This window comes from Zingiber officinale, chromosome 3B, assembly GCF_018446385.1.
Source record: "Zingiber officinale cultivar Zhangliang chromosome 3B, Zo_v1.1, whole genome shotgun sequence".
NCBI classification, from domain to species: domain Eukaryota; kingdom Viridiplantae; phylum Streptophyta; class Magnoliopsida; order Zingiberales; family Zingiberaceae; genus Zingiber; species Zingiber officinale.
The window spans coordinates 110,287,952-110,313,798 of NC_055991.1; the positions used below are offsets into that span (position 1 = coordinate 110,287,952).

Below are 25,847 nucleotides of genomic sequence, written 5' to 3' on the forward strand. Positions count from 1 at the left end.
TTCTTTTAAATTTGGGTTTGGGCATTTTTAATTTTCTAATCCAACTTTACCACACATTTTATATCTATATATAATACTATATGTATTTTTTGGGGGGCCCTCCAATCTAGGGCGCTGAAACAATGGCTTCATGAGATTGGCATCAGGTCCAGCTCTGCTATTAGATCCTTTTGTTTGCTTATTCGGTAAAGCTGTAGAATTCATGCGGATTATGAAAACTAAATATCTAACGAGATGGGTCGATCCTATATTTCACCCATCAAGTAAATCCAGAAAATTCTTAATGTGGCACCATGCGTCACCAGAAATTCAATCACCGCAAGTGCATTTTATGTGAGAACTGAACCCTTGTTACTTGAGAAAAATACTAATCCTCTTGCTACCACATCATTTTCGGGGGCATTGAATTGTCTTTCGTAAAAGAGATAAAAGAAATTATCAAAATTGATCGGATCAAATTATCAAATAAAATTAAATTAGTATTTAGATTATTCTAATAATTCTGTTATAATTATTAGAATAATTCTTAAAATTATTCTATTTATTAATTGATTAATTGATCAAGTACTTTTTGAATATTATATATTGTATTGTTCTTAGGACAAATATTAATGAACAATAGATTTTATTATTCTCATATTATTTCTTGCTTTCTCTCTATTCTTCTTCTTATATTTCAAAATCATATGCAACGATTGTCATACATAAGTGAGAGTTTGGTCGATAAAGATAAGAAAATTATTGTATTTTTTCCCTCTCGTCTCCTCCGATCTCCCACACAAAGATAAAATTAATACATGCTAATGATTTTTTCCCCCTTTCCTCACCTCTCCTCTCCTCTCCAAAGGGGTAAAGTATAATTGATAACTCTATTAATTCCATTTTTAATAATAATTCAAGAATAATTTGAGCCAAGATGTTATTTATCCATATTTCTTGACCCTATTTTCTTCTCTGATATAATCTAGCTAACGACACACTTATATAATCACATTTTTTCATGGGAGTCTTTCTAGTTTTTTAACACATGCTAATTAAGGTTCAAGCCTCTATCTTTTCACATGCTTATAAAAATGTAGAGATCATTTCTGTACAACTATTACACCATACCGTATTTATAACTTCTCCCATGTTCATATATGTCTAGTTCAAGAGAATTTGTTCAACTAGTTGTTTGGAAATAATTGAAATTATACATTATCTTAAGCTAACAATGGCTCCTGGTTGCCTACTTCTTCCCTTCTCATAATTATTTCATTTGAATTGCATTCCCCCCCTGATATTCCATTAGAGCATTGAGTTAAAGTATTATTGCTTGGCTTTACATCTTGAGCTTTGCCCCACAGATACAAGTAGAGCCCTCCTATAACCATCGCCATGCCTGTCAAGCTGAACATATATATATAATGCAAATTGTTAGCAATATTGTGCTACTTTGTAATTAAGGCCATTGAAAAATTTAACATAATGCAACTAAAATAAATGCTATATAGAAAGAGTAGGAAAAATCGACCTGCTCCATGTGAGTTTCACGTGAAGGAGAAGAGGCTCTAGTATGGCGACAAGTAAAGTGGCGAGGGGATTGAATGCTGTGGAGTAAACCGGACCTTTTTCCTTTACACACCACATGATGGTGAACGCACCCAAGCCCGAGCAAAATATTCCCTATAATTTCATTTTTTTTTAAAAAAAATATTTTATATAAAAAATTAGTAAAATGAAAGGTAGAATAAGTTTTTTTAGTAATATTTAAAGATGCATATAAAAAAAAAAATAGAATACACTATAGCTGACGGCGAGAAGTTGTGAGCCAAAGTGTAAGATTAAGGCCCTCGGATTTTCAAATGTGAATGCGATAACAATGACTTGAAGGCTTCCCATTACGCTAACAAGAGCCGATAGAGTGAGTTGCGAAGGGTACTCTTCCACAATCCATGCCTACACAGATAAATCATAAGATAGTTATAAGAAATTAAGATTTAAAATGAAATAGTTTTTAATTAGATGTGTGAGAAATCATATGTTTTCTAACTATATATTGACATTTGGGCCATTAAAAAATGCATCGACGTTCGGTAAAAACATTAATAAGGGGTAAATTATTATATCGCATTTTATTATTATTATTTTACTTGCTAACTATTACATGCTCAACTCTATATTTCTTTATCCATCTCTATCTCTTAACTAATACAATTAATTGTGTTGGGATGAGAAGTTTCTCTAGTACATTTAGATGGTGTTAGACCATCCTTGAAATCATATTCTTGTAAATCTTAAGTTAATTCCTATAGAATAAGGGATCATCTTCACCACATGATCCATATGGTAGAATATTTCTCTATAACACAATTATACACTAAGAGAATAAGAGTAATTTATTGGTGTAAGACTAGTACTCTATGAAGAAAATCCAAAATCTATGTAATAGATGAGAGAAAATTAAAATTAAACAAATTGATTTCATCATGTTGTACTTACACTCATCTCTCAATACCAATAAAGAGAAAACAGGAAAAACTCTCTCCATTGCTCTTTAACATCAAAAAAATAAGTTGGTCTAGAAAGCTCTCTGTTGACAAGTCTTCTGGTCTCTCACAAAGTTTGCATGGTTCCACACCTTTCATATGCTCTACAATGCTCATAGTAAGATATTCATATTTAAAAAAATCTTTCCCAAGTCTTCACATGTTGAAGTCGTCCTTCAATTTCAAATTTTCTCTAGCTAGGGCTCTAATGCTATATTGAGCAGATTATGTTTATTTGCCTATCTAGAATCTTAAAATTCTGAACAGATAACTAACAAATTTGCTCTTTTGTCATCTATCGTCGTGAGGTGCACTATACCAATAGAGGCATTTTCCAACCCTCTTAACTCTATATTAGCATTCTTCTTAATACAATTAACTTATTTTAGATTGCTCGTCATCTCTGAGATAAAGCCCATTTACCCCATGATAACTTAATGTAAACTAAGTTTGATTATGTTGATGCCTTGCGTCTCTACTTGAGTCACCTCTTAAACTCATGGTCTTCATCGCTCCATAAATGTTAAATTGCACAACTTAAATTTGTATAGTATGTTCTCCAAAATAATAAGGACAATAATATCCTAAGTTAATTTGCTATCTTTATAGTACCCTAAGTTTCTATCTTCTTCTTTGGATAATTCAATTTTTTTTTTTAAATAATCCGAGTATACAGCTCTTCGAACCGACTAATAATGAAAGTACCACCACTAAAGATAAAACCTCCTATAGTACACTGTAGCTAAAATTCAAATTTTAAATCTTTTAGTTATCCATTAGAGGATCTAACCATATCTCTTTGTTATCTTTTGTATGCATTGCCGATATAGCATTAAACATCTTTAATTTGAAGATCTAGATTCTAGACCTAGATCTACACCGGTAAGATCTTTGCCCCTATGATCACCTGTTCCAGCTTACATCCTTGTTGATTAATTAGAGAATTCTCATTAAAATATGAAATAATATTGTTTTTGTTTTTGCTTCTTTCCGATAACTTGTAGTCACCTTTAGATAGAGGTGTCAATTCAGATAGGTCGAATATATTTGGGTCAAGTTGAAGTAAGAATATTATAAAAAAAAAAAATCAATCTGAACTCGAACTTAATCTGAATACCATAAACTCGAACCTGTCCAAATAACTCGACCAACTTGAATAACATGTTAGGCCTGAAAACCCTTTTTTTTTATTATTCCCTAAAATTATTTACTTTTATCTCAATATTTCATCATTATTAAATTAACATTCTGCTATTCAGGTACATAAAACATCTTAATTTATTAAAATAAAATTTAATTTAATCCTAAAAATTCCTAAATTCTAAATTCAGATCAATTTGAATCTAATCCGAACCTAACCAATCCAAAAACCTTAAAACCCTTAATCAAAATCTAATATTTTTCGAGTTGATTCAAGTTAGATTTGCATGTCAAATCTATTTTTGACACCCCTAGCATCCGGGATGAATATAATTAGTACCATCATATTTAACGAGGACGGATCCTCTGGTCCGTAAATTGTGGATCAAAGGATGATCCACTTTTTTACACTCTTAATTTGGATGGATCTCATTTATTTAAAAGTGGAGTCTATCTAAATCAAAGATCCTCATACAAAGGACAATTCTCTAATCCATAATTTACTACTTAACTTGTAGTTATACCTCCAATCTCTATCAGATATACCCTTTTTTTTATCATATTGTTAGCCACTATATGAGTCACACTGGCTAATGATAATGATGGATTTCTCCTCCATCCTATGAAAATCACTTTTAGAAATATTTAAAGGATTGCTTGTCTCTCTAGTGCATCCTAAATAGAATATACGTGTGCCTATGTATAATTTTTTTAAAAAAAATCATGAAACAATAGTACCAGAATAATAGTGACGAGATTAATAATGAAATTTAATTTTCATCACTATTTAACTATTAAAATAAATTACGGTCTCTAATTTATTAACGAAAATTAAATTTCATCATGTATTTCATCTCTATTCTTATTTCATCATCTGTCCCCGGGACATGATGTCGCGGTAAGATATACAGATTGTCACTTAGATACTCACGATTCGATCCTCAACTATGACGTATTTAATTTACAGGAATTTTCTTCTAAATGGAGAGCGCAATCAAAGAATGTTGGACGTCTGGGTTGACTGTCACGCACGCTTTCCGATTTACCCTGGTGGCCGGTAAAAAACTTCCGTGGGACCGGACCGATCACCCCAGGGATAGTCAATGAGACTAACTGGGATTCCATGACTAAAATAGTGACAAAATTAATATTCATCCAAGTTAGAGTCAAAATTAATTATGATTTAAATTAGCGACAAAAATTATTTTCATCATTTAATTATTGATTAAAATTAATTTTGTCACTAAATTTAGTGATGGAATTAAATTTCCATCTCTATTACAGTGATAGGACTAAATTTTCATGACTATTTTAATGACGAAACTAATTTCCATCACTAAAATAGTGATGAAATTAAGATTTTGTTACTATTTTAGGGATGGAAATTTAATTCCATTGCTAATTGACTTTTTAATTAGAATATTCATTTCTTATTTTTGCTTTTCGATGTCTTAAAATCTTCATCTCTGATCTGATCCTCTTTGCGACATGCTCCTCTCTTCTCCAATCTTTTGCACTGACACGTATTTCGTCAATATGCTCGATCCTCTCCCCTCTTAGCGACAGTCTAGTGGCGACCTCACAATGAGGTCTCACCTTGACTGTTGCCTTGCAGTGAGGTTGGGCAGCTACGTCAGCTGTGTGCCCTGGTCGGCTTGTAGTGTGCATGCGCAGCCGTGGTCGGGCATGCGCGTAGCCCTGGCTGGGCGATTGGGCATGCACGTATAGTCCTGGTTGGGCAGTCGGGCGGCTGAGCATGCACGCAACCCTGGCTAGACGGTCGGGTGCACGCGGAACCCTAGTTAGGTGGCCAAGCACCCACGCAGCCCTTGCTAGGTGGCCAAGCACGTGCGTAGCTCTAGCTGGACAGCCGGGCACGCACACATCCCTGGCTAGGTGGCCAAGTGCGCGCAACCCTAACCAGCCTATCAGCCGCAAGCACAACACTGCCCTAGAGCTGGATGGCTACGAGCTGAGCCCAACCAGGGGTTTAATGAAGTAGTTAATATATTTACTTGGATTAGGAGTTTAATGAAGTAGTTACCTATATTTTTGCTTGTTAAAGATGACAGGAGCTAATATTTTCACTGTGTATGTGTGTAATTTCATTGACGGTTAGTTGTGTTCATGTAAGGTTTTTCAAAAAATGTGGAACCGCCACATCAACGGCCCCCCTAGAGTCGGTCCCACGGATATGGAGGGAGGTAAATCATGTAAAGTTTTTCAAGTTTATACAAAGGTTGTGTTGTTTGAATCTTACTCTGTCTCGACCAAATGTTTTAAAATTGGTTTCCAACATGTATCGGCTGATTCGAACTCAAAAGCATTCCAGTGTTGTGCTACTGCTGAAATGGGCAGTGAATTAACAAAGAAGATGAGTAGACAGAGATCAAAAGAACTATCAATTTGAATTGGTGCAAAATATCAAAGATGAAAGATCAAATCTAATTTATACTTGTTAATTAGATAGAATTATAGTAAAGATTCTTTTTTTCTTGGCATTATGTACAAAGTTAACATTTGTTACTTCCAAGAGTTCATTTAATAAAACTAATTATATTTGTTTGGATCTCCCATTGGATTACCAACCTTACTTAGGGATATTAAAAAAATAATCACATGAAAGAGTAGGAATTTCAACTCTCTAGATAGTCACATTCACTTGTGTTCAAGCCTAAACAAGTCGATAAAAATGATCTAGCAAGTGCATCTCCGTCATTATTAAGGTGCAATCAGTTGGTCCAAGGAACATTTCCACTAGAATGCTTCCAATCTACTTCATAGAAACCACTGTTTTTGACCTCCAAGAGAAATAACTAGTTCTGAAGCACCGATAATTAAGAGTCTTAAGATTCAATTAAAGTATCATATTAGAATAATTTAAAAAAATCATGAGTTTAAATGGATATATGATATCTCTATTAGTATGAAGTGTTGGTGCGGGAAGCATCCGACGATCAAATCCGAGTTTTGATAATGGCAAAGGATTCAAAGTTAAGGGGTTTTGTGATCTGACAGCTTTGTTGAGTGTTTCAGGAAAGTCCTAACTGCGGTTAGGCAGGTGAAAACCCTAAGGGTGGTAATCCTAGGTCCTAGGGGGTGGTAACCCTAGGTGGAGAAAAGTCCTAGCTGCGGTTAGGCAAAGGGAAAACCCTAGGGGGCGGTAACCCTAGGTCATAGGGGGTGGTAACCCTATGCGGAAAGTCTTAGCAGGTCGATGGCTTCAGGCAAAAGTCCTAGGGGGTGGTAACCCTAGGTGGAAAGTCCTGGTGTTGCGAACCAGGTGAAAGACTGGACTAGCCGGGAAGCGGATGTCCAGCAGGAAGTCCGGAAGCGTCGAGTGCTAAGCAAAAGTCCAGTCGATCTGGAGGATCGACTGGCAACAGGTAAATCTCCTGAGTGGAGTAGGTGAGGACGCATTCCCCGCAGAGGGAACAGTAGGCGTCGGGTCGACCTAGGGCTTCCGGTTGGAAATCCAAAGTCAGACTCGGACAGTCCGAAGACTGTCAATTATTACTTACTGTGTTTTATCAGATTCTAACATTGTCTTGCAGGGTATTTTGCTCAGACTAACCTTTGTTTGCAGGTGAGGAACCTGCTGGAAAAAGGCTGTCCGGGCGCCCGGGACCAAATTCTATCCCCTGCGTGACTTCGCCACGTGGAGCATCCTGGTTGGTTGGCCACGTCACACTCCAGGCGCCCGGAAGGGATCCAGGCGCCCGGAACCGCATATAAAAGGAGGGTTGAGGTGCAGCTTCAAAGAACAACAAATTCTTAGTGATCTTTCATCAACACGCTGCTCTAAAAGACGCTCCGAAGTGCTACTACAAGTGCCCGACGACCCGAAGCTTCAGAATTAGCATTTCTTGTTGTCGGTATAATTTTTGATAGCTTTTATTTGTACTCATAATTGTAATTTTTTAACGAGCTTATAGTTGTTGCCCACCGAAAGCGATCAAGGATCGCGGGCCTTCGAATAGGAGTCGACTTAGGCTCCGAACGAAGTAAAATCGACCTGTCTCTTTGTGTTGTCTCCTTATTTTATTTCCGCTTATTCCGCTGCACGTTTTAACTCCGATAGTTTTCCGATAATCGAACGAAATAGCCACGAGCGCTATTCCCCCCCCCCCCCCCCCCTCTAGCGCTTCTCGATCCAACATGAAGTTTTTTGGATAGAGACCAAGAGCAAAGATATGAGGGTTTAGGTCCAAAGTGGGCAATATCATACCATTGTGGAGATATATGAATATCCTTTGGTCACAACAAATGGTATCAGAGTTATGGTCCAGACTAGATGTCATGTGTGGTGGCCTTAAACGAAGTTGAGGGTGAGCCCGAAGCAAGTCAAGGTGACCGGACACTTGCAGGAAGGCCTGAAGTAGGTCAAGGTGACCGGATACTCACGGGGAAGACCCGAAACAAGTCAGGATGATCGGAGGGGGAGGGGGGCGGACCATGAGAGTAATGGTGATCCTTCATTTGAGGGGAGGATTATTGGAATTTAATTAAAGTCCCACATTGGAAATATTTAAAAAGATCATGGATTTACATGGATGTATCATATCTCCATTGGCATGAAGCTTTTTGAGTAGAACCCAAAAGGAAGGTCATGAGGGCTTGGGCCCAAACTAATATTATTGTGGAGATATATGAATATCTTTTGGTCACAACAAATGGTATCAGAGTCATGGTCCAAACCAAATGTCATGTGAGTAGCCTTAAACGAAGTTGAGGGTGGTCCCAGAGCAGGCCAAGGTGACTAGATACTCGTGGGGAGGTCCGAAACAGGTCAAGGTGACCATACACTTGTAGGGAGGTCCAGAGTAGGTCAAGGTGACTGAATGCTCACGGGAAAAGCCCAAAGTAGGTTAGGATGAGCGAATGCTTGTAGAGAGACCCAGAGTAGTTTAAGGTGATCGGATACTTACGGAGAGGCTCGAAACTGGTCAAGGTGATTAGATACTTACAGGGAGGCTCAATGTAGGTCAAGAGTGATCGGATGCTCGCGAGGAAGCCTTGACCATGAGAGTAATAAATCATGGGTTTAAAAGAATGTAGGATATCTTTAACGGCATGAGGATTTTTAGGTATATCCCAAGACTAAAGTTATGAGGGCTCAGACCCAAAGTGGACAATATCTTGCCATTATGGAAATATGTGAACATCCTTTGGGCATAACAAAAAGAACCATTGTTGAGGCAACAAATTGAATAGTTAGAGAAGAATTTACAGTAGACACAAGTTTTCAACCAGAATAGAGTCTAGCGATAAAGACTTAGAAACTATTAATGTTAATAATTTAGATTGTAATAATGATTAAATTTTAGGATATATTTATTTTTTACATGTAAATCTCATTAGCTAGTTCTACTATATAAGATATTATTATGATTTGTGGCCAAATTATGTTGAAGATTCTTAGAGATTTATAAGTATTGTTATTATTAGTAATTAAAATTTATCTAATTTTTTATTTATTACTTCAAAAAATGAAAAAAAATGTAGTTTTACTCCCGATTATCAAAAAATTTAAAGAATGTCAGTTCTCTTTGGTTCTACAAGGAGCCATGAGACCAAGATCTTAAATATTTTTATCATTAGAAATTTTTGATAAGTAATTTAAATATTATTGATACTGTGTAATATAATATCTTTTATTTTCACGATATTGTCGTAAAATTTTTTTTTTGGAGGAATGACACAAGGCAAAATTTAAGGCAACATGAAATTATAGGATCGAAAAGAATTTAGATATCTCCACAATGGTATGATATTGTCCACTTTGGGCTTAAACCCTCATGGTTTTTCTCTTGGGCTCTACCCAAAAGGCCTCACGTCAATGGAGATATCTTTTCTCTTATAAGGACATGATTTTTTTCATATGTTTTCAATGTGAGACTATGTTTGTAACTTTGCAACCCCAACAATCCCCTCCCCCTTAAACAAAGGATCACAGTCTTCCCACATCCGATCCTTGACCCACCAGGTCTTCCTACCCCTCGGTCCACCCGACCTATTAGGACTTCCTGCCTGGTGTTCCTTGACCCACCAGGTCTTCCTGCCCCTCGGTCCACCCGACCTATTAGGACTTCCTGCCTGGTGTTTGGTCCTCTTGATCCGAACATAGGAGCCCTCACTTTCTTTGTTCGAGGTTAATATTGTACCCACATGGCTCAATCAGATCATAGCTCTTGTGCACAGTTGGCGGTGAAACCTTCTGGCAGGCTCTGATACCAATTATAGGATTGAAAAGAATTTAGATCTCTCCACAATAGTATGATATTATCCACTTTGGACTTAAGCCCTCATGATTTTGCTCTTAGGCTCTACCCAAAAGGCCTCATGTCAATAAAGATATCTTTTCTCTTATAAACCCATGATTTTCCCATATGTTTTCAATGTGGGACTATGTTTGTAACTTTACAACCCCAACAATGAAATAATTATTGTCAAAAATTATATAAGGACTTATTATGCAAGTGAAGAAGGAAGGGAACAAGGTTATCTCATGTACTAGATGAGATTTGAATGCATGGAAGAATAATTTGGGTTGTAAAAAATGACAGCAAAACAATAGAAATACTGAACTTGCTAGACTAAATACCGGATCCACAAAATAAACTAGGATGATGATCTATTATAGAGCATGCAATGGGCTTAGTGAATTATAATAAAGTTATATAAGAATTTTTTTTATTATTAATGAACTTATTTTATTTTATAAAAAAATTATATATGCGGGTTGATACTTTATAGAGACCTCTCATTGGGAGGTATTTCACAAATACAAAAAAATGACATTTTTGTCAATAATCGGTCAAAAGTCATAGACATAAAAATGTAAACTTTATTACCATTCACATTTAATAATGACTAGCTTTATGTATATTAGATATTAATAATATTTTTTTATATAGAATAATATAATTGATCAAGTTACATAGACATCTCAGCCTGCTATAGAGGAAGAAGAGTTACAGACTCTATCAAATGATACTATAAATGATATATATTATGAGGTTATCGGTGGAAAAAAACCTTCTCTATGGCCTTAGCTCCCAAGCAAAAGTCACATATAATCGTGTGATAACTTCTAGGCTCAAGGTTCACCATAGTTTTTCATGTACTCGAGTAGAAATATTAATATAAGAAAATCAAGAATTGAAAGATTGAGTCACAACATTAGAACAATTGGAGATTAGTGAGCAGTTGACTATTGAATCAAAATAAAATAACACAAAATACTTGATACTCTAGAAGAAAAAAAATAACTATTTAATCATCTAGTAGTCGACTAACCAAACCATCATAATTAGAGCAACTCTAATACAAGATTTTTAGAGAGATTTATAAAATTTAAAAAAACTGAATAAAAAAGTTTGAACCATTATGGACGTAAGATTTGAGATTTTTATTTTAAGAGTGATTTAATAGTGTAGGGTCTTAAAAAAATTATTAGAAAACTTTTTTTATAATGGAGAAAGTAATAAATTTTTATACCATAGGAAAACTCACTCACTTCCATTAGGGCATCTCTAATGGGGATTAAATTATTGAGTTTAAAAAATAAACCTCCTGATCCTGCCCAGAAGGTGAGTAGATGACAATCAGGAAGTAACGTTGAGGTGACTCTTCGTCTTCGTTGCGGCTCCTCTGCTCCTGCAACCACAAGTCGTTAGTGCCAAGCCGGGAGGAGGCTCCCGGCAACGGCCCTCCGACGCTCAAGTCACACACCAACAAGCAAGGGAAATCGAGAAGGCAAAGATGAAGCAATGAATAGTGGCTCCAGAAGACGTGTATGTGTACCTCCGCGGATGGCTGCTCCTCTCCTTATATAGAGCTTCGACGGGCAGGCTACGCGCTTTCCGAGTGGATGTGCATCCCCAAACTTTTCCAAAAAGATAACATCGAATAAGGGTCCCTGACATCTTACCATAACAAGGTAAACGTATCTCTGCCTAGGCTGCGGGATCTTCTTCCGTACGATCTCCTGTCCATCCGCGTCGTCAGTCGGCGACACCAACTCCCAAAAGGATGTTCGGTCCATATGCGCCACTAATCGACGATACTGACTCCCAAAAGGATGTTGGCACGTATCTCCCGTCTCATTTATCGGGTGTTGGTCCAACTGGACTACCTTTGATCGGTCCGACCGACCACCTCTTTGACCTCCTACGCCTATGTCTAGTCCGATCGGCTTGAGTGTCCTTTGCCTAGGTGCATTGTAGGCTCGGCCAACTCCCTCCGAATTCTTCCGGCCGACCAAGGGCGAATGTCCTTCCGATCAGCTAGTTTAATAGCTGACCACCTCTTGACTTTGGCAACCACCAAAACATTGAACTTCCTTGGAGGTGGCCCCTCCTGAGTTATCACCGGATCACATGTCTCCCCTTTAAGTCTAGTCGAAGGAGGTCGTAAGTCCGACTGACTGGACAAAATGGTGTGAAAATATTACTCCCTGTTTAGCACTTCGGTCGACTATGCTCCTTTACGGGAGATCCACCGCTCGTCCTGAGTTTTCTTCATGAGGTGATGCCTTCAACAGGCTGATCGGTCAGCATGGGGGAACGCATGACCATGTGTCTACTATTCCCGCTCAGTCGGCCCATAGAGTCGCTGCCTTGGCACTTCTCCTCGGCAGAATCTCTTGAAACTAGCGCTACTCTGAGGCGTTAATGCGGAGCACGCCTTCTTAATTGTTCTGACACCTGCCCTACGAGCGCACGCCATGTGTCACCGCCTACCGCCGCACGCTTGATGTGACAGGGGGGGACGCGACCTTTGGCAATTTGAATTTTAACGACCAGATTTCTCTAAGTATTCGTGGTACCGATCGGATGGCTCAGCCTTTCATCCTGAGGTTAATAAGCCCGCGGCTGCCGCCTTCCTCCTTCAGCGTTCCTGTTTCCGGCGATTTCTTCCTTGTTCTTCGGCGAATTCTTCTGCTTCTCTCGCTGCTTCCGCCTCCGGTGAGTCCATTACTTTCTTCTGTAGTCCTTCTCTATTTTGCCCCTTCCAACACCCTTCCGGCGAACTTTTTCATCTACCTTTCGATTCCTTTTCTTCGCTCCTTCTCAGCCCCTCTCGGTTGTCTCTTCGACCATGGCCAGTCCCTCCCAGTCCTCGATTCCGGCCTCGAGTCCTTGGTACAACAACATAGAGTCCCGGTTTGATGAGGATGATGCTCGGCTTCTCGCAAATACCTTCAAACTACCCCTGGCTACGAGATCCTTGTTCCTTTAGCCACCGATCGACCATCCAATCCTCCGAGCAGTTGTGCTTGCTTCTTCCGAGATCAGTTTGTTAGCTAGAGCCCTAGAGCCAATCATTTGATGATTGTATTTTGGACTTGTTGTATCATATTCTATATAAATAAAGGTATTTGGTTTTTGGTTATTATACTTACTTGTATTGGTGCCAAATAAACTAAGTATAATAACGTCCTTGAGTAGACGGTTTTCACCTATATCAATCGGTTAGTTGAACCAATAGTGAGATGATATAGGGAACACTACTCTTAATCATTCCTAGTCGAGTATTAACATTCAGGGACAATGTTAATGCAATAAGACTAGCATGTAGGTCAACTCGATGACTTGATCTCACAAGTCATGGATATAGAGATATCAAGTTGACACATGTGTATGCATTGGAGAATGTATACTCAATGACCCGCCATGAGAAAGTATCATGGATCGTTATATGAGTGTCATATACTTTCTCATGTGGCTATTAGTATGACTACTAATCCTTAGACCTGAAGTCACCATGGATCCCTACATAAGGAGTTATGTACTTTGGTTTCGTCAAACGTCACCCGTAACTGGGTGGACTATAAAGGTGATTACTGGGTATGTAACGAATTATGCAGAGGGATGTGAGTGATGTAGATGGGATCTATCCCTCCTATATGACGGGAGTGACATCGATATTCTTGATAGAGTGAGACCACGAAGTGCATGGCCATGCCCAAATGAGTCAATATAGGATATTGAGCTCATTTGATTGAGTGAGTCTACTTGGAGTTCAAGATTTAGATTGATTAGAGGATGACACGGTCTATGCCTCACATTGATCAATCTAGATGTCTAGGATAGAAGGACACTTGTCATATTTTGTGAGGAGTCACAATTAGTAGTCACAAGGTGATGTTGGATCTCAACATTCTTGTAACTTGGGTAGTAATGATGTGTTGCTAGATACCGCTTATTACTTATGCTCCTAAATGGGTTTAGGGGCATTGCCAACGTTACAAGAACCTATAGGGTCACACACTAAGGGTAATTAGATGGAGATTAGGTTCATTAGATGAACCTAAATGATTACGTTCATATGATGAACCAAATTGGATTAAGAGTAATCCAAAGTAGGCTAATTGAGTTGGACTCAATTTGGTTCATGTGTTAAGTGAGTCTAATTTGGACTTAGACTCATTTAATTAATTTAATTCAATGAATAGAGATTCATTAAATTAAAATTGACTTGAACCAATGGTTAGATTAGATCAACCAAGGGAGAGAAGTGGTCAAGTTTGACTTGACTTAAGTAGGAAGATGAACAGTCAAGTTTTGACTTGACTTTGACTTGACCAATGCCACATCATCAAGGCTTCTTCATTTGGTCAAGTTTGACTTGACCAAATGCCACCTTATGGAGGAGATCAAGAGACTTGACTCTTGATATTCCATGGGGGTTACATGCCTTGAAGTGGCCGACCACTTTTAGGTGGAATGAAAAATTGATTTTTCATTCAAGTGGTTGTAACTCCATCTTCTTCTTCCTCTTGAGTTTTTCTTCTGGCTCTCCCTCTCCTCCCTACTGATCTCTAAGGTTGCTAGCACATCCTTAGATATTTTTCTCCATCTCTTGCTTGTGTGGATACATATAGAGAAGTGTCTATTTTGACACTTTCGAGATCCGGCGAACCGAGGACAAGCAGGATTGCGAAGGGCTTCGCATCAAGGGTATATTCTTTCTTCATGTAGATCTAGGAGTAGATCTAAGTTGTAAACTCGTACTCGTAAATTTTTGTTTTATACTCTTCACACGGATCCGTTGGCTAGGGTGATTCGGGATTTCTGCGACGCGAAAAAGCGGTTTTCGCGGTCCGAAAAACCCAACACAGTTCACTGTCGGTCTGCGGATGCCCCTTCATCCCTTTATTGCAGATGTTTGTAAATATTTTGGTTTATCTATTTCCCAGTAAGTCCCAAACTCTTTTCGCCTTTTGTACGGGGTAATTATCTCGTTCCGTTTGCATCGCATCCCTCTGACACCTTCTGTTTCCACTATTTTTATTACCCCAAGATTTCTGATCAGTCGGGCACCTTCCGCTTGTAGGCTCGCCCTGACCGAGTCTTTTTTGATAGGGTGCCCTCCTCCAATAAACATTGGAGAGAGTATTTTTTTTTTTCGCTTTCCCGATCGACCACCGTTTCAAACCACTTGGCAACTTTCGTTGGGGCCCCAACCCTCACTGCCCCGATATAAGAGCACTCCGGCCTACTTACAAGCCGCCTCCATGCTGGCCGGTCAAAAGTTCAACATTCATAAGTTGCTGGAGGAAGGAGTCATGGCGCTTTTCGGCCTTAGCCCGATCAGCCCGTACGAGCCAGTCAATTTAGGTAAACTGTTGACTCGCTTTTTTTTTTTCTTTTTGTCTAACTGATTTCTTTCTTTATTTTGTAGCCGACATCATGATGAGGGCACGCTTGGTTGGGCAATCGAAGCTTACTACTGCTGATGTCGACAAAATAGTGGTCGAAGTTTTGGCCGAGCGTGGGTTCCGACCAGATGATCTTCCAGAGCAATCATCCACCGATCGCGGGCATGTAGGCATTCAGGAGGCTGGTGGGGAGTCGGGTCGAGCGCCAACAGAAGGAGCGGCGATTGGTGCGCCGATTGTAGAGCTTCCAACCACTCAGTCGATTCTAGAAGAGGGCTCGATGTCGGAGACGCCACTCGAGAATACGCGCAAGAGGCGCCGAGCAGAGAAAGCTACTCGCTCAGCGTCCTCAGCATGAGGATCGTCGATCGAACTGGTGCTTCTGGACCAACATTGCCGGAGACCGCCAACGTCTCTTCCGACGGACACCTTCCGACCCTCTTGTTGCCTCTCTAGTTGTCAGTCTACCGCCAATATCGGGTCAAGGTCGTATTTTAAGGTCAAGCATCAACCTCTTCTTCCCGCGCTGGCAGGTTGGCTTCCTCTCATTCAGCCCCGACCGGTCGGAGACGCGTCACTGCAACCCTCCATCTTCCAACCGAAGAGCTTTCAGTAACGGGGGGCTCGACAGGCCAAACTGAACACCGGATCATCATTCGAGGCCAATTGCCGAGGTGTGGGAGGATGCACATGCCCGAGCGACGGTCGCGCCCCCGGGTGTGCTGGTAGATAGTCACACTAGGCAACTTATAGGCGTGAGTTTTTCTTTTAGCTCTTACACCAACTAGTTTGGCCTTATCACTAATCCACTCCAAGTTCTGGTTTATGCAGTTTTGGGTGGACGGCCTGGCGATGTGTCAGAGGCTCGCTTTCGTGGAGGATGAGCTGAAACGGCTGAAGGAGGCTCCAGGCCAGTCGGGCACCACTCACGGTCTGAACGATACTCAAGTGGCTCAGCTGCAGGATGACTTGGCTAAGAGTGAGGAGCTACTAGCTGCCGAGTGGGGTAAGAGTGCTGAGCAGGCCGGCTACATTGACCGGCTCAAAAAAGAAATCACTACCTTTGAGAGCAAAATCACGCTCGCCACCACCCGCAAGCAAAGGGCCGTCGATGATTTGGAGAAGAAGAATGTGGAAGCCCGGGCTCTCGAGCAAAAGCTGAAAGGGGGCGGAGGACGAGCTGAAGAAGGTGGAGGACCTCCTGGCGTCTGAACGGCAAACCCGCGAGTCCGAAGAAGCCACTTTAAGTTGCCAGCTGTCCGACAAGGATGCCGATCTCGCGGTGGTGAAGGCGGACCTGGAGAACACCCGGTTGGCCCTAGAGGCGCATAAAGAAATCGAGCCTAGCCGCTTCGAGGAGATGAAGGTGGCCTATATCCGGTCTGACACCTTCGTTGACAAGTTCGTTGCCCGGATTCTTCGACTTTTCGGACTTGCCGTTGACAACGTTTTTGACCAACTCAAGAAGAGGGGCACCTGCCTGCTGATCTGGCAGGCACGATCATTGACCGTGACCAACTCAACGACTCCATCCCAGATGATGCTCTGGATTACTTGGAATGAGTGTTGACATCTCCTTGTATGCCTTGTTTGGGGGTCTTTTTGTTGTACTTTATGTTTGCCTTTATCCGATCGGTGTAAACTTTTACAAAATTCGGGCCCATCTTCTTTCTAACATTTTTTGATGTTTTTCTGTTTGTCTTCCAAATACAACAAGGTGGTCATCCTCATACCCGCTTATCTAGTCGACGAATTGGGTACGATTCAAGTGGTTCGATAGTTTAAGGTCGTCGCTCGACCGTCGATGACGCAAGGGTTTAAGGTTGTCGTTCGATCATCGATGATGCAAGGGTTTAAGGTCGCCGCTCGACCACCGATGACGCTAGGGTTTAAGGTCGCCGCTCGACCGTCGATGACGCAAGGGTTTAAGGTCGTCGCTCGACCGTCGATGACGCAAGGGTTTAAGGTCGCCGCTCGACCGCCGATGATGCAAGGGTTTAAGGTCGCCGCTCGACCGTCGATGACGCAAGGGTTTAATGTCGCCGCTCGAACGCCGATGATGCAAGGGTTTAAGGTTGCCGCTCGACCGCCGATGATGCAAGGGTTTAAGGTCGCCGCTCGACCGCCGATGACGCAAGGGTTTAAGGTCACCGCTCGATCGCCGATGACGCAAGGGTTTAAGGTCGTCGCTCGACCGTCGATAATGCAAGGGTTTAAGGTCGCCGCTTGACCGTCGATGACGCTAGGGTATAAGGTCGTCTCTCGACCGTCGATGACGCGCTCGTTAAGAGGTGGTTTGGAAAAATCCAATTGTTTTCTTCCTGCGAACAACAAGAATACATACATGCAAGGGTACATGAATCCACTCGCGCACCTCTCATCCGGCTTTATAAGGTTGGAGGTGGTTTGCGCTCCATGGTCGATCCAGTCTTCTTCCTTCCGCATCTTCCAAATAGCAGTCACTTGATCGCAACTTCTCTACTACTTTGAATGGGCCGGCCCATGGGGCTTCCAACTTTTTGACATCGCCAACTGGCTTGACCCTTTTCCATATTAGATCACCCACCTGAAAAGATCTAGGGATCATCCGCCGATTATAATTTTGCCTCATTCTTTGTCGGTATGCCATAAGTCGGGCAGCTGCCTTGTCGCAAGCCTCGTCGATCATGTCGAGTTCCATCCGCCTCCTTTCGTCATTTCCTTCGTCGTAGTGCAGCACCCGATCGGACTCAACTCCAATCTCTACGGGTACGACAGCCTCCCCGCCATATACCAGATGGAAAGGAGTGAGGCCGGTTCCCTCTTTGGGTGTCGTTCGAAGCGCCCATAACACGCTAGGTAGTTCATCCACCCAACTGCCTCCCAGGTGGTCGAGTCGGACACTTAGTATTCGGAGGATTTCCCGATTAGTGACCTCAGCCTGTCCATTGCTCTGGGGGTAGGCCACGGAGGTAAAGGCTTGCTGCATGTCATAACCCTCACACCATTCCTTTAGCTCTTGGCTGGTGAACTGTCTTCCATTGTTCGAGACGAGTCGCCGAGGAATGCCGAATCGGCATATGATGTTCTGTCATATGAACTTCTTGACCATACTCTCTGTTATCCTTGCTAGCGGCTCGGCTTCCACCCATTTTGAGAAATAATCCGCAGCTACGAGCAAGAACTTTCTTTGACCGATCGCCATAGGAAAAGGGTCGACTATGCCCATTCCCCATTGGTCGAATGGGCATACGACAGTGGACGCTTTCATTTCGGCAGTCAGGCGATGTGCCAAATTGTGGTACCTTTGACAGGACAAGCAGGTGGCCACCACCCGGCTCGCATCTTCCTAGAGTGTAGGTCAGAAGTATCCTGCCAGGATAACTTTCCTTGCCAGCGACCGTCCACCTGGATGTCCCCCACAGGAACCTTGATGTAATTCTAGAAAAACTGTTGTCTATTAGGTGTGGTTAAATCCAGAAATTCTTGTAGTGTCTTGAAGGATGTATTCAGAATCTTCAGTACCCACACACTTGAGCAGAGGGTGTGAAAATGCCTTTTTATATAATTGCTCGCCCACTAATGTGAACAGAGCGACTCACTTCCTTAGAGTTCGATCGGCTTCATGGTTTCCCAGTTGGCCCCCCGGTTGGAGGAACTCAATGATGGGTGTCCTCCTATCCTCCGGAAGTGGTATCCCTCCCGATCGGTCAACATGTGCCACTAGGGAGACTTGCTCGATTGGGCAACTGTCGATGATCGACGTCATTGCATTGGCCAACTTGGCCAGTTCATCTGCTGTTTGGTTCTCCGATCGGGGAATCTTGTGTATGATAACCTCTTGGAAGTTCGCCTTGAGTTTCTCGAAGGCCTCCGCATATAGCCTGAGTCGTGCGCTATTGATCTCGAATGTTCCAGTCAACTGCTGGGCTGCCAACTGTGAGTTTGAGTGTAGGAGCACCTTGGTGGCACTGACATGCCGAGCAGCTTGTAAACCGACTATGAGCGCTTCGTACTCAGCTTCGTTATTGGCGGCTCGGTAATCCAGCCGAATGGATAACTGCATCCGGTCTTCTCTCGGAGATATGAGTAAGATGTCAATTCCGCTTCCCTGCCGAGCGGACGACCCATCCACGTACACCTTCCATGAGGATTCCAACTCCGGGTTTTGTACTTCCGTGATGAAATCTATCAATGCTTGTGCTTTTATGGCCGACCGGGGTTGGTATTGGATGTCAAACTCACTGAGTTCGGTGGTCCACTTGATTAACTGACCGGATGCCTCGGGGTTGAGCAGTACTCAACCCAAGGTGTTGTTGGTCAACACGATTATGGAGTGGGCCAGGAAATAAGGCCGGAGCCTTCGGGCGGCGAGAACTAATGCATAAGCAAGCTTTTCGAGACCGGTGTAGCGAGACTCGACATCTTTCAATATGTGGCTCAGAAAATACACGGGTTGTTGTATTCCCCCCTCTTGCCTGACTAATGCCGATCCGATCGCGTACTCGGTAGATGATAGATAAATCCAAAGCGGCTCCCCCACGATTAGCATGGCCAAGATGGGCAGGGAGCTGAGATATTGCTTGAGCTCTTCGAAGGCCTGGTCACACTCGTCATCCCATTGGAACTTGGTCACTCATTGCAGAATCTTGAAGAACGACAGGCTCCGATCGGAATACTTGGAGATGAACCTTGACAAAGCCGTGATTCTTCCGGTCAACCTCTACACCTCTTTTAGATTGTGGGGCGGTGGCATGTCTTGGAGCGCCTTTATTTTATCGGGGTTTGCCTCAATCCCCTGTTCGGTGACGATATAGCCTAGAAAACGTCCGCCTTTAGCGCCGAACAGACACTTGATCGGGTTGAGCTTGATCCCGTAATTTCTCAGCGTTTGGCAAGTTTCTTCTACGTCTGCACATAGGTCGATAGATTGGAAAGATTTAATGAGGATGTCGTCGACATATACCTCCAAATTCCACCAGATCTGTTTCCGGAACACTTTGTTCATCATCCGCTGATAAGTGGCGTCGGCGTTCTTTAACCCGAACGGCATGACCTTATAGCAGAACGTTCCGTCGGTCGTGACGAAGCTGACTTTCTCCTGGTCTTCGCGCGTGAGGGGCACCTGATGATAGCCTTGATAAGCGTCGAGCATGCAAATCAGCTCGTACCTAGCTGTCGAGTCCACCATCTGGTCGATCCGGGGCAATGGGAAGGAGTTCTTGGGGCATGCCTTGTTCAAATCCCTGAAATCAATGCACACTCGCCATTTATTACCTGGCTTGGAGACCAGTACCACGTTGGTGAGCCAAGTTGGAAATTGAATCTCCCTGATGTGTCCGGCGTCCAGTAGCTTGTCAACCTCGGCTCGGATGATAAAATCTTGCTAGGCGCTGAAGTTGCGCTTCTTTTGCTTGACTGGTCGAGCATCTGGCCGGACGTGCAGCTCGTGTTGTGCCACGCTTGGGTCGACTCCGGGTAACTCATGAGTTGACCAAGCGAATACGTCATGGTTCCTTCGAAGGCAGGCGACTAGCTCCTCCTTGTGCTGGTCCGACAGATCAGATGCTACGAAAGTAGTAGCCTTCGGCTGGCTCGGGTGTATTTGTACCCCTCCTTGTTGTCGTACACCAGCGTGGGATGTTTCTCTCTGATGGCGTTCACCTCCAACGGGGGGCATTTCCTGGCTACTTTAGCTTCCGACTTGAACATTTCGACATAACAACGCCAGGCCGCCACCTGGTCGCCCCGGACTTCGCCCACCAGGTTCCTCACCGGGAATTTGATCTTTTGATAATGGGTAGACACTATGACACGAAACTCGTTGAGGACCGGCCGACCCAATATTACGTTGTACGCTGAGGGCGCATCCACTACAATGAAATTCGTGATGCACGTCCTAACCAGTGGCTCTTCTCCGAGCGAGATGGCTAGCCTTGCTTGCCCGACTGGCAAGACCTCGTTACCAGTGAAGCCGTATAGCGGAGTTGCCATGGGCAAAAGCTCGGCTCGGTCAATTTACAATAAATCAAATGCTTGCTTAAAAATGATATTTACCAAACTTCCCATGTCGACAAAAGTTCGATGGATAGTGTAGTTAGCGATCACCACCTTGACGATCAGCGCGCCATCATGAGGGACCTCTACTCCCTCCAAGTCCTTAGGGCCGAAACTGATCTCTGGCCCTTCTGCTTTTTCCTTGCTGCATCCCACCGCGTGAATAAATAAATGTCGAGCATGGCTTTTTCGAGCTCGGTTATAGTCTCCTCCAGTCGGGCCACCTGAGATCATTCCAATTTCTCCGCGGGAGGCGTTTCTTCTATTTTCTTCCTCTCATGTAGAATGTTTATTCCGCTCGGCGGACACTCGGGTGGGGCTCTGATCCCGCGGATGATGTTCCTGCCGTTCACGCATCCTCTGACCATCATTCCGCTGTTCAGTTTTGCGTTCGGGATGCCGATCCGGGGTGAGTGACCGGTGTCGATATTCCCTTGGCTTGGGTCGGTGAACACTGGGGTCGCCACGACATTCCCATGTGTTGTGTGTTTCTGACCGGTAGAACTTACAGAACATCGGCGTCCATTTCTTTCCTTTCTTCTGCTGACTGGCCTCCAAATGCACTGCATGCGTCCTTGGCTCGGGGTACTATGGTGCCCCTATGGCCCAGGGCCCTCGCGGGGGATGATGGCTGCTGGGTACTCTCCGCTCGGATGACGTGTGGGGCTCGGCTGGTGCTTCTTTTCTGCGGGCCGCCTGTGCTTCCTCCACGTTGATATACTCCGTGGCTTTCTTCTGCAGATGGGCTAAATCGCGTGGTGGCCTGCGGATGAGTGACTGAAAGAACTCGCCTTCTACGAGTCCCTGGGTGAAAGCGTTTACCAGTACGTTCGAAGAGATGCTGGTATATCCATCGCTACTTGGTTGAAGCGCTGGATATAGGTCCTAAGCGTTTCTCGTGGACCTTGCTTCAGCGAGAACAAGTTGACACTTGTCTTCTGATGTCGGCGGCTGCTCGCAAAATGATGCAGGAAGGCCACCCGGAAATCCTTGAAGCTACGAATGGACCCGCTCGGCAGCCGTGTGAACCATCACTGCGCCGACCCCGATAGGGTTGTTAAGAAGACCCTGCACTTAAGCCCATCGGTATATTGGTGCAGTGTAGCCGCATTGTCGAACTTGGCTAAATGATCGTCAGGATCGGTGCTTCCATTGTACTCTCCGATCGCCAATGGAGTGTAATGTCGGGGTAGGGGATCCTCCATAATTCCTCTTGAAAATTGATCATTGATCCTTTCAGGTGAGTCCTCATCCCGCGACGCTTTTCCCTTTCTTGCATCCCTTTCCGGCACCTCATATGATGAGGAGCTCCGGTCTCGGCGGGCTTCGCCTCCTTCCTCCGAGGGTGCCCGAAACAATGCTCGGTGAAAGAGGATGGGCGCGTTGGGTGCTGGTCCGTATGTATCCGATTTTTTACGAATGTCCTGGTCGGCTACGGGTTCCATCCCGCGAACATGACCCCCTGGTTGGCCGGATCCTGAGACGACTGGCTCCTGTGCCGGTCGATCGGCCAACATCTGTTGCTGCTGCTCCATTGCCCTTACCACTCCGCCCTGGATTAGCTTCTCCAATTCTTCTGTCGTCAGCGTTACGGTCGTTGATCTTCCGACGTCCTCCATCTTTTGCTTCTGGGTTCAGGTTGAGATTCCCACAGACGGTGCAAATTTGATCCTGCCTAGAAGCTTAGTAGATGGCAACCGGGAAGCAACGCTGAGGTGGCTCTTCGTCTTCGCTGCGGCTCCTCCGCTCCTGCAACCACAAGTCGTTAGTGCCAAGCCGGGAGGGGGCTCCCGGCGACAGCCCTCCGACGCTCAAGTCACACACCGGCAAGCAAGGAAAACCGAGAAGGCAAAGATGAAGCAATGAATAGTGGCTCCAGAAGACGTGTATGTGTACCTTCGCGGATGGCTGCTCCTCTCCTTATATAGAGCTTCGACGGGCAGGCTACGCGCTTTCTGAGTGGATGTGCATCCCCAAACTTTCCCAAAAAGCTAACATCGAATAAGGGTCCCGAACATCTTACCATAACAGGGCAAACGTATCTCTGCCTAGGCGGCGGGATCTTTTTCCGTACGATCTCCTGTCCATCCGCGCCGTCAATCGGCGGCACCGACTCCCAAAAGGATGTTCGGTCCATATGCACCACTAATCGATGATACTGACTTCCAAAAGGATGTTGGCACGTATCTCCCGTCTCATTTATCGGGTGTTGGTCCAACTGGACTCCCTTTGATCAGTCCGGCCGCCCACCTCTTTGACCTCCTACGCCTATGTCTAGTCCGATCGGCTTGAGTGCCCTTTGCCTCGGTGCGTCGTAGGCTCGGCCAACCCCCTCCGAATTCTTCCTATTGACCGGGGGGGGGGGGGGGGGAAGGTCCTTCTGATCGGCTAGTTTAATAGTTGACCACCTTTTGACTTTGGCGACCACCAAAACGTTGAACTTCCTTGAGGTGGGCCCTCCTGAGTTATCACCCGATCACCTCTATTTTTTAAAATATATATATATATATAGATCTGCTATATTAACGAGCCCCTATCCACGAATATAGAGAGAGGTAAATACAGATACACAGATATTAGATGCATGGTAGGGTAAATCCTAGATTGTCAGTTTTTAAAAATCGACTCCTAACAATTGTGTCAGAGATATCATGCATTCACCTTCTGTGCTATGTCTTGAGAGATAAACTTCCCTTTTTAAACCTATTATGAGTGACTTGTATTTTTGGTTCAAATAAAAAACTTAGCTCTAAAATTAAGAATCATATTTTTACCAAATTTTTATGGGCTCCATTAATATCTAACTACTATTATAATTACTAAAATAGTGGGCTAATAAATCTACTTTTTAGGTTTATGATTGAGAATACATAGTGGATTTATAATTTTTAATATGGTATATGATGTCGAAAAAATAAATCTACTATTTTTGGATCTACTATAGGAGATGTCTGCGGTCATTTAGACAACCACACTGTGAGTTTCTACACCATCCATTAATTGCCTTTGTCCTCGATACCCACTCTCAATAGACAAGAGTACATAAAAAAAAAAATTTTTTTTGTCATTTCTTCACTTATTTTTTTAATTTAAAATTTCAATTTTATGCCACTAATGAACATAGTTGACATTAATTGTTCTTTGTCAATCCAAATTAGCAGAGCAGCGCTCCACCTCCTCCAAGCCAATAGCCATGAGTTGCTTTTGCCATGCACCTTCAATGTCTAAATCTTATATTAATGTTTTAATCATTCAGAGATGAATGATAATACTCTTAATTAATCATCTGGACAAAGGAAAAAAAAAATGAACGCAAAGATACTGAGGGTTCACTGACCTGATAGATTACGAAGAGAGACCAGGAAGAAGATCCTATGACAGTAAGAATGGCTCCAAAAATGAAGCCGGCATCATTTTCCTCGCCATGGACGACCAGCTTGAGCACTTCATGCAGGCCCTCACCATGAACCTTAGAGAGAGTCATCACCACTGCACCTCCAACACACACTAGGGTTCCAACTACCTTTGCTTGCCCTTCCAATCTCCTTATTTTTACCTCTTCCAATCTGATCAACAACTGAGATTAATTAACAAATGAAAATGATGTGAATCCATTATAATTAGTCCTTGATTAACGAGTAATTATTACTTGAGGAGATAGGCCAGCAGGAAAGTGATGGCGGGTTGGAGATTGTTCATGGTGCTGACGAAAGTGGAGGAAGTGAGCGCAAGTCCGGCGTAGTAGAAATTTTGACTTATGCTCGTCCTGCACGAGCGACACGCGATCGATGCACCTGGTGAGAAAGTGAGGAATACTGCAGATAACTGGAAGAAAAGGAAAATTGACTATTTAATTACCCGATCAGAGCGAGGAAGAAGATATGCTTCAAGTTCTTCCAGCTTAACGTGCTGAGTTGCATCGAACTGTTGAAGTAGTAAGCGGCGGGGAAGATGGCGACGGAGGCGATGAGCTGCCGGTAGAGGACGAAGGCGTAGTGGCTCATGCCGCGGGTGAGGGCGAAGCGGCTGATTAGGAACATCGCGCCGTAGGGCACCTGAACGTAGAGCATGCCGGCGAGAGGACCGTACTTCTTCACCATCGCCGCCGCCATCGCCAATACTTCCTCACTTTATGTCTGGCCCCTTCTCTCTCTCACACAAATTTAGATTTAGCATGAAATTCTTTTAATCAAGGTTGTGAATGAACCAAAGGTCCGACAAGATTGATAATTTTTATAATTTTTTTTAATTGGTAGGTATCCAATTAATTTTAAAATGATTTATTTAATTTGATCCTCTGACTCATCAGCCAAGTATTTTTAAATTAATCACTTATTAACAAAATTTTATTCATTAATTCACTGTTGAAGTTGACATGCGATCATTAGGATTCATTTAGATGGGTGAGAGAAAGGTTAAGGGAGAAATAAAGTATTTATATTTTTCTTATTTAATAGTAAGAGAAAATTGATTAATAT

General features: G+C 43.1%; 1 protein-coding gene across 1 annotated transcript; it reads right to left on the reverse strand.

The window, feature by feature from the left end:
- Nucleotides 1-1,112: 1,112 nt before the first annotated feature.
- Nucleotides 1,113-25,549, reverse strand: LOC121968510 (WAT1-related protein At2g37460-like). The gene is made up of 6 exons (XM_042518848.1): nt 25,228-25,549; nt 25,019-25,135; nt 24,707-24,935; nt 1,783-1,938; nt 1,514-1,665; nt 1,113-1,389 (listed from the first exon to the last, which is right to left on the reverse strand). The coding sequence occupies exons 1-6, from the start codon at nt 25,479-25,481 to the stop codon at nt 1,203-1,205; spliced, it is 1,095 nt and encodes a 364-aa protein (XP_042374782.1). The 5' UTR covers nt 25,482-25,549; the 3' UTR covers nt 1,113-1,202.
- Nucleotides 25,550-25,847: the final 298 nt, after the last annotated feature.